Source organism: Parambassis ranga, chromosome 3 (assembly GCF_900634625.1).
Source record: "Parambassis ranga chromosome 3, fParRan2.1, whole genome shotgun sequence".
Lineage (NCBI taxonomy): Eukaryota > Metazoa > Chordata > Actinopteri > Ambassidae > Parambassis > Parambassis ranga.
This window is the reverse complement of record NC_041024.1, coordinates 12,932,450-12,949,611: the sequence shown is the minus strand read 5'-3', so window position 1 is coordinate 12,949,611 and position 17,162 is coordinate 12,932,450. Positions and strand designations below refer to the sequence as shown.

The 17,162-nt window shown below is 41.1% G+C and overlaps 1 protein-coding gene across 2 annotated transcripts; it reads left to right on the top strand.

Annotated features, from left to right (window-relative positions):
• Positions 1-936: 936 nt before the first annotated feature.
• On the top strand, positions 937-16,472 carry mindy2 (MINDY lysine 48 deubiquitinase 2). 2 transcript variants are annotated; one of them, XM_028401688.1, is made up of 9 exons: positions 937-1,935; positions 2,267-2,324; positions 3,997-4,061; positions 9,250-9,408; positions 10,201-10,303; positions 11,203-11,345; positions 11,766-11,939; positions 12,558-12,746; positions 12,991-16,472. In XM_028401688.1, the coding sequence occupies exons 1-9, from the start codon at positions 1,024-1,026 to the stop codon at positions 13,174-13,176; spliced, it is 1,989 nt and encodes a 662-aa protein (XP_028257489.1). In that variant the 5' UTR covers positions 937-1,023; the 3' UTR covers positions 13,177-16,472. The 2 variants fall into 2 exon arrangements, with proteins under 2 accessions (XP_028257489.1, XP_028257488.1); XM_028401687.1 differs by having other exon boundaries at positions 12,988-16,472.
• Positions 16,473-17,162: the final 690 nt, after the last annotated feature.

The following is a 17,162-nucleotide window of genomic DNA, read 5'->3' as shown; positions in this document are numbered from 1 at the left end:
CAAAGGCTTTGATCATTAAATTGTGGTCAATTACACACCAGCAGCTGATCAGGTCACACTTGTGACTGATGCAATACTCAGTTTTAGAGTAAACTAAAAGAAAAAGTCTCCTACAAAATCATCAAAATCCTATAGAACTCCACTTAATAATGATTCACACAACAGGGAAAATGCCTTTTAACTGAGACATTTTATGTTTATATGCAGTCCTTTGTTGTAAGACAGACATCGGGGCGGTGGCATTAGTCTTGCCTTTATTCTAAAATAAAGAAAACAAAATATCACACAGTTTGACCTTCAGCAGCATTGTCTGTCTTTTATAGCACTGTCCAACAACATCCCTGACAGAAAGGTGTCTGCTCGGTCAAGTATTTGCTGCCACCCGCTGACTCCTAAACGTCATTGCATGGGGATCGATTCGACCAGCCAGCGGTGTAGCAGTGTTTCCACACATTTTAACCCTGAACATATTTATTTTAATTTAATTTATGTCATATTTTCAGACAGTGAGAAAGTTCTACTATTATCATGAGTTAAGATAAATAGGAGCAATGTGAGTGGGACCCGGTTGGTGTAACTACGCAAGATCATGACGGCCTCACAAATACGCGTGCACTCGTACGCAAGACGGTCACGGTCACGGCAGGTTTTTGTCAGGCTACACTCTGGCTGCTCGTAAAAGAAAGTACTTTAACTACAAACGTACAACCAATCATTTGAGTTGGTTTAAACGTTTGTAAACTGCGAACTGTCTTCTCTCGCCTCTCTCCCAGACATGAAACCAGGTAGATGCATATAATTCGCCTGGCTTGCACATTTTCGTCTGGACGATAAACTTACGAGTTTACATACTACGAGGTGACTTAAACGCCTCACCGCCCGGCCCTTGGCTTTCGCCGCCCCCTTGCTCAGCCAGAAAACAATTCACTCTGATGACGTCACTCGCAGAGTTGTCATGGCGTCTTCGGGACCGAAGCTACTGCTGCAATTTAGCTAAAATCCTTCGACAGCCTGTAAATCGAAATGGAGAAAAATGCAAACCTGCACCGAGACACTGACGGGAGTTCTCTGTGTGCTACGATCGTGGAAGAAATGGGCGATGTTACGACTGTCGGCGGAGTGAAAGGAGCAGCCGATAAATGCAAGAATAGTGAGGCTCCTCTCAGTAGTTTGGTTAACGTTAGTTGTAATATCAGCACCACAAATGTTACTGCTCCCAGCGCCGTTAATGCCATTTCCAGTGCCGAAAGGTCTGATGAGCCAGAAGAGATCGAAGTCCTCTGTGTGCAGGAGGATAAGCAGAAAGACGCGGACGGGTGCGGATCGTGGTCGGGGTCCGGGGATCAGATCAGTAACGGGATGGGGCATGACTCGGTGCTGGCTCCAGAAGACAGCCAGGGTGGTGCCTCAAAGTTAGTAAACAACAAAACAGACGGGCCCGCCTCACCTCCCACTAAAGAGGGCTCAGGTGTGCAGGTTGATGTTTTGGCGTGTGGAGAAAGTGAACCGACGAAACTTGCCAAACCGACTCATCTGTGCCCGGACAATGCAATCACAGCGAGCGTCAAGTCGGTGCTGCCCGGTGATCACACCTCATCGGACGGATTACCGAGTGGCAGTGACGCCGATCCCAGCCTCGGTGGAGAGTCCCGAAGCATTGATTCACTCGAGTCCTTCTCCAACCTCAACTCATGTCCCAGCTCGGACCTGAACAGTGAGGGGCTGGAGGACCGAGGACTGGCCTTGGCCTTGCAGAGCGAGTACGGGGCTGATGGGACGAAGACTTCATGCACTAAGGACCGGGCCGCCGGCCAGTCCATATACCACATTAAGTGGATCAAATGGAGGGAGGAGAATACACCGATCATCACACAGAACGAGAACGGACCGTGTCCATTACTGGCAATTATGAATGTCCTTCTGCTCGCATGGAAGGTAAAGGCTCTGAGATGGGAATGGGTTACTAGAAACCTGATACACAGGCAGACATATTTCTTGAAGTGCCTCAATGGAAAATGGCATAATGTATGATAGATTTTCCAGTTGTTATCAGACACAACTATATGTAAGCGTCATGTCTCCGCACATACGAATTTCAGTCACGGCATGCTCATAAATGGTGTCTCGATTTTATTTGAACGTGTCCATACAGGTTGAATCCTGACAAGGCATTTACAGGAATCCAGTGACAGTTGGGTGTCTTGTTCTTGCAGTGTTTCGTTAAATGAGTAACACGTGACCAAACAGCAGCTGTGCTCTGTTGCAGGTTAAGATGCCACCTATGATGGAAATTATAACAGCTGAGCAGCTGATGGAGTACCTTGGTGAGTGTTTGTAGCTATTAAACTTACCCCACAAGTTTGGAGAGGAAAAATGTACTGTTCTTATCAAGCATGTTACCTCACTGAATGTGCATGACTTTGTTCTTTACCTTCTCTCTCATATCTTCTCATCACATATCTAACACTCCCTGATGCAACATCCTAGTAAACATACTTGTGTTTCATGTCTTCTCTAATAAGTTACATACTTAAAGGTCAGATATATATATATATATATATATATATATATTCCAGAGTCAACAGAGGAAGGGACTGCAACAGGGGAAATCCCCCATGAGTCAATCTTCTCCTGCTGCTGCAAAGGAAACAGGAGATACCTCTTCTGTCTGGCCTTGTCCTGCCCTTCATAACAAACATGATCCCTCACTATCAGAGCGTAGAGTTTTATTTGACTTGATTTGATTTGATTAGGAGGAGCCACCTCTGTCAAAATATGATTTGACAATTTGTTTTTTGGATAGATACAAATATTAAATGAACTTCACGAGGTTTAAACAAGCTGTATACTCATCAGATAAACTAGTGAATCTAGACACATATAGCTTCAGATACACACAGATATTAAGGAGAGAGTTCACTGAGGGGTTTTCCCTGTTGTGGACACACTAGTAAAAGTCACTCTGCTGGCTGGGCCCCCTGCTGGAAAAAATCTTCACTGGCACTAAAATATTCATATAACGAATGAGTAATTTCCAACTTTCTTATGATATGCCCATCTTCAAAAGTAACCAAGTTCACAGCCTCTCCACAATGTTTTATAATGATAATACTAAAGAACTGAAGATGAACTGAGGGTCAGCACGGTAGCATCAGAAGGACGGTGACTTCCTACCTGAGCTAAAGCAATTATAAAGCCCTTTAAAAATCACTTATTACCAAAAAGAGCTTGAAAGGATTCTCCTTATGATATATCCTGTACTCAGCATATTCGCTTGAGCAAGAGTCATTAGACAGCAGTTTTTCTTTCTTTGTGGGTAGCTGTTTCTACTTAATGTCGCTGTTGATGACAAGAGGTTGATGGTATTCCTCTGAGTAATTCTCAGAGAAAGTATGTGTTGACAGAGCAGCCCGATGCTCTCGCCAGTTCCTAATAAATTAATGGATTCTCTGAGAAACATTAAACTACACTAGAATTTTAGTTAAATGTGTAAGTTAGTGAGTAAGCAACCATAAGAATGTGTTTGCATGACTTTTCTTTTCCCTTCAAAGCAAGTGAAACACTCAAAATGTTTAAAAAACAGAAGGAGTCACAGAATTATTCAACAGTACAACAAAACTGTTTTTTGGAGGAGATTTTGCTGCCAGCTGTATTTATCGTTGGTCTTACACCTGAAGGAATATTTGTAAAGACTTGCACCCTCTACAAGCAGCATGTTTGTAGTGCTGATCAGGCCTAAACAGCAGGAGCCAGACATCTGCCAGGCTATGCCCATGCTGCTACACAGCTCTCAGATGACACCACAGTGGACAGGGACTCGACTGATCCTATGGATTTGGCACAGCATTTTCTTGGGAAACAGCTGTCCGGTACAAAACACACCAATAGGCACATCTGTCATATTCTGTGTAACTCATTGTGGTAATCAGTGCCAATCACGCTTGCTGTCTCAGCACAACATGACTCCAGCATCTCTCTTTTTCTGCCCTTCTGCAGGTGACTACATTCTGGAAACCAAACCTAAAGAGATATCGGAGGCTCAGCGGCTTAACTATGAGCAGGTAAAGACTGCAACATATTATTATTTAACAGGTGTGTGTCTGGTAATGTGTGCGCATCAATAAGCTGCTGACTGTTCATGGTACACGAGGAGCACAGGGCTCCTGGGATGAATGCGCCCTACTTCCTCTATATCTGTTCTGTGTTGATTATTCAATACCTGTGCAAGTTTAATATGAGCTCTCACTTTCTTACACTCAGCATATCACAGCCGCTCTCACTGTCATTGATAGATTTTCACCACACTGCATATAAGTGAGGTATAGCTGCACACTTAAGCCAAAACTGGCTTCTGCATTTGCATTGAGGTAGCTGCGACGTTAAGCAGATGTTCCATAATATGGAAATAAGTACTAAGTTGATAGCAAACTACAGCTTCGTTCTTATTTCCACTGCTGCATAGGTTACATAATATGTGTCTTGCAAGGCTCAGGGAACAACAGGGGTCAGGAGTGTCAGATTATGTTGTTTCACATGGCGGTGAATGCTTAGAGACGCATGGCTGGGTTCAGCTCCCGGCTATTACTGAGGGTGTGTGTGTGCGCATGTGGCTCACCATCATGAGGCACTTGGAGATGGAGATCCAGCTCTCCTGCTTCCTCCAACCGCTCCAATGCCTGCCCATGGTGTGGGAGCGGCCCTGCCTTGTCTCTTTTTGCGTGGCAGGGTACCAGCACATCTGTGAATGATTTGAAGCCACACTTGTCCCTCATTTAGAGAGGAGAAAAAATAATGTGCAGTTTCCTTGTGGAAGCTCAGTAGAACAGTGTTTCTAAATTTAAGTTGGGCTGAAATGCAACCTCTTAAATAAATCAGTGGCAGTCTTTTAGCATGTGGAGTTAAAGTCAAGTCAAGTCAAGTCAAGAGTGGTTAGAGTTTGTGTTGCCCAGTTATTACAGTGGTCTAATCCTAGACACTGGCCTGGGAGATCTTTAGAATGTGGGTGTTCTCATGTCCGCTGGCCGTCGTTTTTGCTGGTGCTGTGGTTGGTTGGTTGGTTGACACAGTATTTGGAGGCTATAGTGGGCTGAGCTCTGAGATGCTGGAAATTAGGATCTAAGGATTTAGGACCAACCCTAAAATATGTTGATATACACTCTAAACATATGTTGCCCTGTTAATATGTTGGAGAGAAAGACTTTCAAACGCAAAATGCAAATGAAGTTTTCCCTGACTTTAAAAAAAAGCTGCAGGAGTTTGCAACAGAAGTACTTCTATTTATAAATTCAGCTTTAAAAAAACATCATCTGTCACAGGAGTGCATGAGGATTAAAATAGCAGCTGCATGGCTGCTCTTTAGCTATTGTTAAATATTTACTCAGAGGAGCTGAGGAAGTGAGAGTGAGAGTTTTGCTCTGTTTTTGTCTCAGTGGCCACAGCTCAGCAAGGTGATTCATACATGATGAGCCTTCAGCCAGTGGAGGAAATGGTTTATTGTGTTTGTGGCAATCCAGAATACTGTCATTTAAATAAATGTCTCTTAAGTGACCATGTATTGCAACACAAGATATCACAACAGCAATTGGCCTGATGACCCACTGATGAAATTAAATGAAAGTTCTTACAGTGTTACAAATTGGATGTCTTGCAAGTATGCATTGCTATGGTGAGGTAACTGATTATTATAATACCTCCTTCTGTAAATACAGAAAATGTACATGCTAAACAAGCAAGCAGATACAGTAATGTTTGTGATGTGAAGAATTTGTTAGAATAACCTGAAAAATAGCTTATTATATCGGGTCCATATGTGGAGCAGATTATTGAATGGGCCTGTGCTATCAGTTGTGCAGGCTGTGATGATGGAGCCTGATTTAATTTCAGGTGTGGTTCATCTAATTATGAGATCAGAAACGAATGCGTACACAGGGTTATCAGCTTGTCAGGTACACATGTATGTTTTAATGTTATCCATTACGCAAGCTCTACTGTATGAATTATGAAGATTGTAATTAGTCCGTGTTATTAGCTAGAAAGGAGGTAATGCATCTCTGCTGTAATTTTTAGGCTGTATTTAAATGGGGTTTGACAGATACCGGATCACACTAACAAATATGGCACGTTCAACAAAAATGTAGAGCAGTGACATCCGCTTGTATGTGCCAGGATCCATAATAGTATGACCCACATTGTTGCACATTACAGTGTTGTAAACTGTAAATAATTCACAGCTCTCACTAATAGGTCATGGTATTATGTAATGGCTTCCTGTTGTCCTCCATTGATTCATATGTTGGTTCATATGCTTTTCTGTTGAGTATATGGTGATACTTTTAAAAAATGCATCAACATGCACGCTCCTGACAAATATCTATAATTTTCCTGTTGCTTTGACATAAACATTTAGCCTTTAAATGTATATTTCTGCTGAAACCAGGTGCTTAGTTGTGTTGCTTGGCAGCAATGGTTGGCTTTTACACTCAGGATGAAATAGAAAAACAAATCATACCCAAAAAAACAGCCGCAATTTATAGTGTGAGATGAATAGTTTAATTTCTTGGCTTCATTATGTTTAAAATGTGGGAATTACCGTAGTACATCAACTGGGGTGGTTATGTTAGTAAAAAAATGGGAAATCCAATCCCTCATCCTGGCACTGTTGTACCATTCTGTCAACAACCACTTAATTAGATCTACTCAAGCTTTTGTTGTTAAATTATGGGTGAACGTTAATGAAAAAAGAGAAGCATAGACTTTCTAGACACTGGATAGTCACTAAAAACACAGTAAAAATCCACAGTACTGTACTAATGTTACGCTGTGAAAGAACATCTAACACAGGTCCAGATGAATGTGAGCGATGCAGTGCTAATCATCGTGATCTCCAAGCACTCATCTGCAGTTGAAGCCCTCTGCCCTAAAGTGAAGGGATGTGCTCCATTACACAGCCCCTGCTAATCCTGCCATCACTGCTGCTCATAAGCATCCTAATCCACACGCTCAGATGAGCCAGCTGTAGGCTTTTCACCTCAGCTCTCCACACTAAGCGTCAAAGCTAGAGCGGCTCATGGGACACGTATCTCTACAGTAAACTCTATACACGCACACATGGTTATGTGACATTTGGAGCCCTTGCACTCATCGCTGGGTGGGTAGTAAAATAATATGCATTATAACGTTTAGACACAGATTAGGATGGCACTATAGCAGAAAAGAAAGTGAGTGTTCAACCAGTGTTATGACACATTTAGAAGGCTGTAGCAATTGTTGTGGAATTATTTTTTTAAATGTATATTAACAGAATTTTTTATAACTAAGCAGCATGTTGTTGGCTCAAATTTATTGTTCTTTGCTTCAGGGCTCAAACGGAATGGAAAGCACACTCATAATAGAGTTGTAGTGCTCAGCTGCGAGGCTTATCTTGATCTCAGTGTTAAATGGTAACAGAGGTTTAGAGCCAGCTGGGAAACTTTGCTCTGAGGATGAATGAAAGAATTAGTCTGTTTCATTGGGTGTTCAGGTGTGCGGTGCATTTATGCATGTAAAGTACTTCCTCTAATGTTCAAACAGAGCAATGAAAGGCTGGTTTTTAATTAAAAGTTAAAGGGCTGAAAACGGGTTATATTGGAAATGTCTTTTTCTTGAAGCTGCTCAGCCACTGATTCAAAGGGAAGGATTTCATTTGTGTCTGTACCTGTTAGTTTACCCACACTGACACAATGTTGAAAATCTCAGTGGATCCTAGTTGTACTGTAAACACGTTATCTCAGTTCTGTTTAGCTACATATGACCACACTGGGGAAGACAAATCCAATTAGAACCAATCCAATTAAAACCTGCAGGATATTTTAATGAAAAATGATGTATGTTCCTGAAGATTGCAGTGTGTGCGTTTATCCAAAAAGGATAAACGTTGACGACATGATAAAGAGCTGTTATGGAACTGACTACACATAAAGAAAGAAGTATATAAGAGTGGTTTAAACTTAAATGTCAATGTGAAGTGAAACAAGATAAATCTGTACCTTTTATAAAGGTCTGCATAACGTCAAAGGAAAGCACAGAGTAGAACTGAAGAAGCCACTTGAGAGTGGCAAAACGTCTTCAAAACAAACAAACAAACAAACAAATAAATGCTTGAGTCCAGTTGCCTCGGTTTAAACTCTTGGACAAAGCACAGAGGAAACCACAGAATAACACCAGAATCTATTTAATAATTGGCTGCAGTCGAACATTTTCAGTACGCTGCTGCTTTAAATTAAATTTCCATCATAATAACTTTGGTTGTTTGCATGCTATTTCTGCCCCCAGGTATCTTCATGCCTCGGGGTTTGTTTTGTGCAATGTTCAGTTAATGGTGTGAAGCCACATACTGTCAGGAAGCTCTGCATCTGTACATGTTAATATGCACAGACCATTGACCATTAAATATTTGAAAAAAACTTGATGGACTAAATTTGTAACAGATCTGTCAGGTTCCTTGAAGTCGTTTTGTTGCTCCTCCAAGCAAGCTTCACCAGTTCTGGAACTGTTCCAAAGCTGCTTGGAGAAGCAACAAAACATCCTTGACGAACTCCTAACAATCCGAGTTGCCCTGCCTCAAGCTTTTATATGCCTTCGTAGATTTGTTTTGCCACTGATTGAAAGTAGCAGGGGATGGTATCATGTGAAAAAGTGATGTTACAGCATACCGTCTGCCACAGTGAGTCACCACCCATTATCTGGACTAAAAGATGTGGCACACTAATAGTGGCAAAGATTTTCAAAATGCTGTCAAAATCAAACAAAAGCAGTTACATTTCAGGATTATTGGATCACACTACACTGTGTCACATTTCTGTCTGCTCCTTGTTAATGTTATGAAGGGGAAATATTATGTTTCATAAAAACGACACTGAAAGCCTGTATAGAAATTTAATATCAGATGGTTCCTGGCACAGACTTCCCTCTCTTCCTGAGGCTGTGGGTTGATTGACTGTAGGCAGAGGAACACTAGAAAACAACCAAACTTGGTCACAGTGTAATTGCTATACTTTATAACACCAAATGGTTTCTTTATAAAAATCAATCAACGATGGCTCTACATGCTGACTGTGCAGACAGCCAGGAACAATGGAGCACAGAACAACAGAAGGACTGGATGCAACTTATGGATCTGTAATATGATCAAATATAAAAGGAAATGGATACATGCCTTTAGAAATGGTTTGTCTCACTCTGCTGCACTATTATTTCTCCCTTTCTTCACAGAACATGAGTGATGCCATGGCAGTGTTGCACAAGCTGCAGACGGGTCTGGATGTGAACGTGAAGTTCACTGGGGTGCGAGTCTTTGAGTACACCCCAGAATGCATTGTGTTTGATCTGCTGGACATCCCTCTTTACCACGGCTGGCTGCTTGACCCCCAGGTGAGAGACACCTTATTTTCACTTTACCTTCCTGACACTCGGCTTGTTTTATTCCCCTCCTGTCTGTCCTCCATGCATCAGTGAATACTGATGTGTTCTACAGCTAGGTGCTTGCTGTTTGTGGCTGCTTTCACACATATAGGAGGATTCATTGGCACAATTGATTTCGCTGTAGTTCATCTTCACACTAATTTATTACAAACTAACAAATATAATATGTTGATGATGATGCAGCTACCATACAGCATTCAACATGAAATAATAGACCATTAAATATGAGCATCTTTTACAATAAATCCCTCCAGATCGGACGGACTAAAACTATTAATCTAAATATAAAAGACCTAATAAATAACTGATGTCCGTACTGAAGCACATTGGTTACTCTGTGTATGAGCGAACAATAGGAGTGTGTTCAGCATTTTGTCTCCAGCACTGAGCTCTGAGCTGCTCTGGTATCATTTTGCCATTATCTGTGAAGTCCTAAAATATCTTGTTATTAAGAGTATTGGAATTGGTCTCCACCCTCTACATATTTCTCCCCTAGTGTTTAATTGGAATCCTGTGATACATCTTTATTCATTTGTGCTTTGTTATGTTATGGTGGTGTTATTTTATTGCCCTCCCCTTGAAGCTCTATTATGGATGAATCTGAAAAAGTAAGCAGAAAATCTCAGTCTGAGTTTCTTTTCTGTTATGACTATGAATTCTGTATACATCCACTGTGTTTTAGCAAAGCAGCACCTACGCTTGGTAAATGTTCTTTCCAACAGTGTTTATCTTTGTTTGCAGATGCATGACATTGTCAAGGCAGTGGGCAACTGCAGCTACAACCAGCTGGTGGAGAAGATAATATCCTGCAAACAGTCAGACAGCAGCGAGCTGGCAGGAGAAGGTAAGTGTTTTCTCTTCACTTCTTCTTTCTCTGGCCTGCCTCACTGCCCTCTTATCTCCCATCTTTTTTTCCCCCTGTGCACACAGCGGTAGGGAAATTTAAAAATTGAAATGTAAAACATTAATTCAGCAGCCATTCACTGAGTCTGAGTTGTTTATTAGACTCTCTGGAAACAGTGCAAACACATTCTGCAGAGTGGGTTTAAATAAAACCAGGGCATACATGTGACTGCTCATCAAATGACCCATTTCCTCTGCGTATAGTTTTCTTACCAGCTGTCAGTTACTTCTCGGCTAAATATTTGCTCAATCAACACTGAGCCTCATGAGCCTGCAGAGTGAGCCTCCCATCACGTCAACACGTGATGTCACAGTGCTGTTGTGGGTGTTTGCTCCAAATTGACTGCGGTTCTGTCTTACAGATGTCCAACCATTACTCAGCCTACACTGGGTTCAGTCAAAGCCACAAAGCAGAATAGTTGCTATACAGACATTACTGCAGGATTTCCAACAAGCTTTCCAAAGAATGTCCTGCATTCATGAATGAGCAGAGATTGTACTGTCTGTGATTCATTCAGTGATCAATGGTTTCATGATGTGTTGTTTTTGAGTTTTATGAGTTACAAATAAAAATGTTGCAGCATCATAAGCAAATAAGTAAATAGCATTGCCTTAAATTACATAATTACTCACAGATGAAGCTTTTATAAAAAAAAAGGGTCACAGTTAACATAGATTATCCCTTACCTTTTTCAGTTTGTTTTAAAGCTACATGAGTGCAGTATTCTGCAAAACACGGTGTGAAAGTATACAAAAACCCCATTAAAATAAAGTCATCAGTTGGTAATTAATCACACACTGTGTGTTTTTTCTGTCCTCGCTCTCCTCGCCTCATCCTAGGCATCGTAGCAGAGCAGTTTCTGAACAACACAGCCACTCAGCTGACTTACCATGGCTTATGTGAGCTCACATCCACTGTACAGGAGGGAGAGCTCTGCGTCTTTTTCAGGAATAACCACTTCAGCACCATGATCAAATACAAGGTAAACATTTAAACGCACTGGCAGCAGATGTACTGTAAACATGTATTTCATTAAACAGACATGAACAGGCTTCGACCCAATGAAAGCTGTGTATTTTTTATAACCTAGAAAGGCTTAGCCCAGTCATATGGAGGCTCTATCATTACACATACATACACACTGGGCCCATGCCCACCACTAGAGCCTGGACAGTCCTTTCCTGTTATCTACAGGAGGGGAAGTGAGTCTGTGTACTTTCATTTTGAATAATACACCGCTGTTGCCAATGTAAGCAAAGCTGTGTGTGTGCCCTCACACAAAGAGTCATGACAGCTTTAGTCCGATATAGACATCTATATGGACATACACACATGTCCATGTGAAGGTCTCATGTATGCCTGTGTATAATGGGATACTGACATGATATGTGTATGTGCACAGGGCCAGCTGTACCTTCTGGTTACAGACCAAGGTTTCCTGACAGAAGAGAAAGTCGTCTGGGAGAGTCTGCACAACGTCGACGGAGATGGCAACTTCTGTGATTCGGAGTTCCGGTTGCGGCCACCCTCTGACCCAGAGACTGTGTACCATGGTCAGCAGGATCAGATAGACCAGGTCTGAGAACTGATACAAGCTAGACTAGCAGAGCCAGCAATGGTTTACTGCAAAAAGTGCTGTGCAAACTTATCTGCATTATCACACACTGGCTAAAAAAAATAAGTTCCTAAATAATAGATGTGTTCTAGATCCCAGTACCAACGTTTAAAGCACACACACACACATGCGACAGGTTTCGCAGCTGTTCCCTCACTGGTTGGTCAGGACGAACCAAACACAGGGCTCACTGACAAATTGCCTGACTTGCTCCCACACACAGACTAGATGGAAGCACAGGGACTATTACTTTTTATTCTTCTTGCTTACTCAGGCTCAGCCCTTCTTATCTGTATAATAGGTTTGGTAAGAAAAATCCATTGAGTCAGATTGTATGCACTCATATCCAATTCTGGAAGATTGGAGACAAATGACCTCAAAGGGCCTAGATATAATACAGTACTTTGCATCACAGTTAATTATTCAAAAATATTTTAGTAAACAGCAACAACAGTAGAAAATGAATGAAGACAGAACAAGTGGATAGTGTTGCATTAATTAGAAAACAACATCACATTGACAGCTTTGTTAATGAATCACCAAGTCTCTCTCTTTCTTCGTCCTCATGTCCATTATCAGGACTATCTGATGGCACTGTCACTGCAGCAGGAGCAGCAAAGCCAGGACCTGCAGTGGGAGCAGCTCCCTGAAGGCATCAGTGACCTAGAGCTGGCAAAAAAGCTGCAGGAGGAGGAGGATCGACGAGCCTCTCAGTACTACCAGGAGCAAGAGCAGGAGCAGGCGGCAGCAGCAGCAGCTCAGGCACAGGTAGGGAGAGAGGACTGGTCTCGGAGAAATGGGAGACAGCGAGGGAAGGAGGAGAAGGTGGAGTCTGAACAAATGTGGTACATTTAATGAATTCTAGAGGGAAAATGTTACCTTTTAGTAACAGATGGATGCCGGGATCTGAGTTTGAAGTAGAAATGAGAAACATGGGGAAAATTATTAAAAAATATTCATGTGTTTGTGTGCACATATCTATAAATCTCTACTGGGTGTGTGTATACAGCAGGGCCAGCAGGAGCCTGTTGAGGGAGGCGAGGCCGACAGAGGAGGTGCAGGAGCAGGTGGAGCAGCAGCTGGAGCCGGGACAGCGGCGGCAGCAGCTGGGGGTACACCCAGCCCAGGAAAGGTGTGTAGCGGAGAGCGCAAAGCAAAGAAAGAATCGAAGGATAAAGACAAATGTGTTATTTTGTAACATACGGCGTGTCTGTGAGTGTGCGTGTACATTTTGTGCATATGCTTATCTGTGAGAAAGGGGAAAGCATTAGTTTCTCCATGGAGTGGACAACACAGCGTGTAGCCCCAACTTGATGACAAACAAGGGAAGCAGGTGATTGAGGAGAGACATGACTAACAGAGGATTTGCTGTTCCCACACCACTGGTGCCTGCTATCCTCTATCCTCAATGGAACCTGGACATCAGAGGAAGGAACACTGCAACAACAACAACAACAACAACAACAACAACTACCCCTTTCATAGACGCGGCCAAACTTTGTTACAAGTTGCACAGTGCACTATATTTGTGATGTGGGGTCAAGTTTATCTGTGGAGTTATATTTTATAACAAAAAGGCATAATCTGAAGAAACAAAATGTCACTCTGTCACCATTTTGTTTTCAAAGAAATAATTCATTTCATTCATTTTTTAAATAGTGCAGCTTATAAGCTTTTTTGTATGCATCAATATTTACAGACCACATTTAGAGAGATTCACTTTTTTATGTCTGTTCGGATGCCAAGATTAACATTTTATTTATGTACATGTGTTGCTTTGGGAGAGGTTTTATTTTTGTCTGTAAGCTGAAAGGGATTTTCTGTCTTGCCACCCGTGTCCCCTCTGAAACACTAAAAGGGTTAAATAATGCCAGATAGCTGCCAGACACTGTAGCTATGTAACAATACTCATCACAGCTTGCCCTGTTCAGATTTGCCTTACCAGACTATGGCAGTGTTTTTTATTCTGCTCTGTCTGAATGTGAACGTGTGCTTGTTTTCATGTGTATGTCTGTATGTCGTGTGGCGTTGTTGAAGTTTCAGTTTGGAAATGGCCAAATCGTTTATGCTGTATTAGTTATGCTACACATCTGGGACATTTAATGTCTGTTCATGTGGTCATTCTAGTTCACAAGAAACTACATCTGCAGGGACAGTTAGATTTCAGAGTGAGTAGTTTTTTCTGGTGTTTCTGACCCATTGAGGTTTTGGCAGATTAGATTAGATTAGCATTAAATGGCACCCTGTCTGGATTTCTTCACCTTTTCCGGCAGCTTCCTGAAGAGATGCTGTGTGTGTGCAGGAGTTGGGAACTCATTTCATTTTCTTCACCATTGGCCCTCTGCCTATTCAAACTGCTTTTTACTTGCCCTGGTGCATGCTGGGCCAATGACAATTGTTTATGAGTGTGATGCAATGACTGTACAGAGGAGCACAGTTGAGGCCTTTTTTGAAACACATTTGTTGCTTTAATTAGATGTGTTTCGACTGTAGGGACTCCCAGCTGTTGTGAGATGGTGATATTGTTTACAGGAGCGGCCGCCTTTCAGCCCATCCAGGTGCACAGAGGTACCTACTGCAGTGTTGGTACTTAACCTTAAAATGGGTCTTATGGAGAAGAAGTAGGGATAGGAACATGTGTGAAAGCGTGGGCCACCTGAAAACACAATGTTGAGATCCTGCGGTGGACCACCTGTTGGTCTTCCAGGTGTGTCTTCAGTCACTGTTAACACCTAGAAATCTTCAGACTAGACCGCATTTGTCTGTTTGACAGGCTTAACGTCAGATTTATCACAAAAACAGAATGCAGTGATTAAGTTTTAAACATTCATGACTGGAGTCTAATGAAGAACATGAATTTCTACTTCAGTCATAACATTTGGAAATCTGCCTTGTTCCATGTAGTGGCTGTGCAGAGATTATTCCTCATATTTCTCTCATTTCATATCAAATTCACCTTTTCTTCTTCCTTTACTCAAGCTTTCTACAGCCTCCTGCCAGCTTCATATAGAGTCATGTAATATTTATGAGTAATGTCCCGGGGCTGGTTCACTGAAATGATGTGCTATCACCTTTCAGCTTGTTTGTATTTCACCGCTGCATTAAGCATGCAAACACGTGATGTACATATGCATTCTTATATTGCAATCAGCTTGTGGTTTGTGCCATTAGTGTAACATGGGACTGCCTCCTGAGAATTTTGTTTTTCTATCTATACATTCCAGTTGGATGCCTTGACTCGAGCCTTCTGCAATACACTGCAGGAGACAGTTGTTGCGGATGGTCTGCTTGTAAAGCGGTCTCCATATTTTTTGTTAATTAAATAATAATTTAGCATGTCGGGACAGGTCAATTATATATTTGGAGGAAACAGCCTACCTACTGTGTGTAGGGGGAAATGGTTTTATTGGCTTTGTGTGATGGCAGGTGGAGCTCCACCATGTTGTAAAACGCCTTACAACATTTCAACATATTTTATAAGACAAAAGGAAACGGGCGTATTTCACCAGAATGAGACAATCCATACGTTTTTCACATCAGAACTACTCTCAGGCCCTTTTTTGAAGGGACATATCCTCCAGTGTCTTTTCAAATGCTTTCTAATGGCACAGTTCCTTGGTCTGTAGTCACTTTTCTCAGTCACAACTTTTAAGTATCTGTATATCTATATACATACACACAACACTACATTATGTTAAACCCTCATAGCTGAAAATTACTGGAAACAAACAAAAGAATTAGTTTCTCCTGATGAAAAAATAATGATTATTAAAATATATATATATATATATATATATATATATATATATAATAATCATTGATTCTTCTCTCATGCAACTTTAAAATGTAAAGGCATGAGGACTGAGCAGAGGCTTTCTGGCAGCATTGTACTATGTTTTTACCACCTCATTCATGCCTCAGCCCATCAAATGAACACACTGAACATTCCAGTAGAAGATTTAAACATTTATTTTGAATTTATTTGAAAGATATGTTTGTAGGAATGAATAAGAGTTTGAGGTGATACATGCTGCGCGCTTTATTATTATTATTTCAGACGTACTACTGTGCATAAGCTTGCTATTTTAAAACATTGCTAATAGAATTTGGTATTTCTGTTGTATTGTGTTTGCTTCACCCTATGACGAATCGATCAGAAGGATATTGTGTGTTCAATGTCTCAAAAGTGGTTTCTCGTATGCCTTGTGAAAGTGATGGTGGGGTAAAATGCTGTAAAATTAGTATATTGACAAGGTGATCGTTGAACATGTAGTTGTTGTAATTGGTTTTGCACTGTTACATTGATATGCACTAACAGAAAAGAAACATACCTCATTTTCTACAGAACATATAAAAAAATTGTGCAAGAGTGCTATTGTTTTTTGGTTACCTTTTAAAAAACACACGGAATAATGGCCAAAATAATTCTTTCATCTTGGTAGCTGTTGCTTTTTAAGCCAGCTAGATAATTTTAATTTGTATGAAAGGGCTGTTCAAAAAAAAAGGAGAGTGCATTTTGTTAAAAGGTAGTACCACTTCAATAGAACTTGCTGCAATTTAAAATATTCAGGTTAGTGGTACACCTATACCAGAATAAATGCTACAGAGGCCTGAGTAGCAGCAGCACAGTTTTTCTACACACTACAAAGGAAACTGTACTCACTTCCATCATCAAAAACGAAGGTGTAGGTGCACCCCTAATTCAGGTTTCTATCATGTAACTACACAATGTTCTCATATAAGGGTGATACTTATAAAAAAAAGGAGAAAAAAAAGGCTGCTTTATAGGTGTCAGTGTCGTCAGTAATGTAGCAGAGGGTTCATCCATGTCATCCAAGACACACATCCGGAGTGCTGAACAATCTAAAGGGAGATTTTTTCTTTAATGCAATATCAAACTCCCAGGATTTACTTTGTGATGCATGTATAGTGTGGACTGAAATGTGAGGCAGTTATTTTAATTTTTTTTAATTTTTAACTACCCCTTAAATTTTATTTTCCTCTGTATGGCCCGTTATTGTTTATATTTCTCTTATGACAAGCAAAAGGAACGTGTTTGTGAATATGGAAGGTTACTCATTTGTGTTGATTTCTATGTTCATCTATTTACATAAATGACCAAATAATGTATGTAGCCTTTCACATTACAGTCACATATTGTATATGGTGAGATATATATATAAT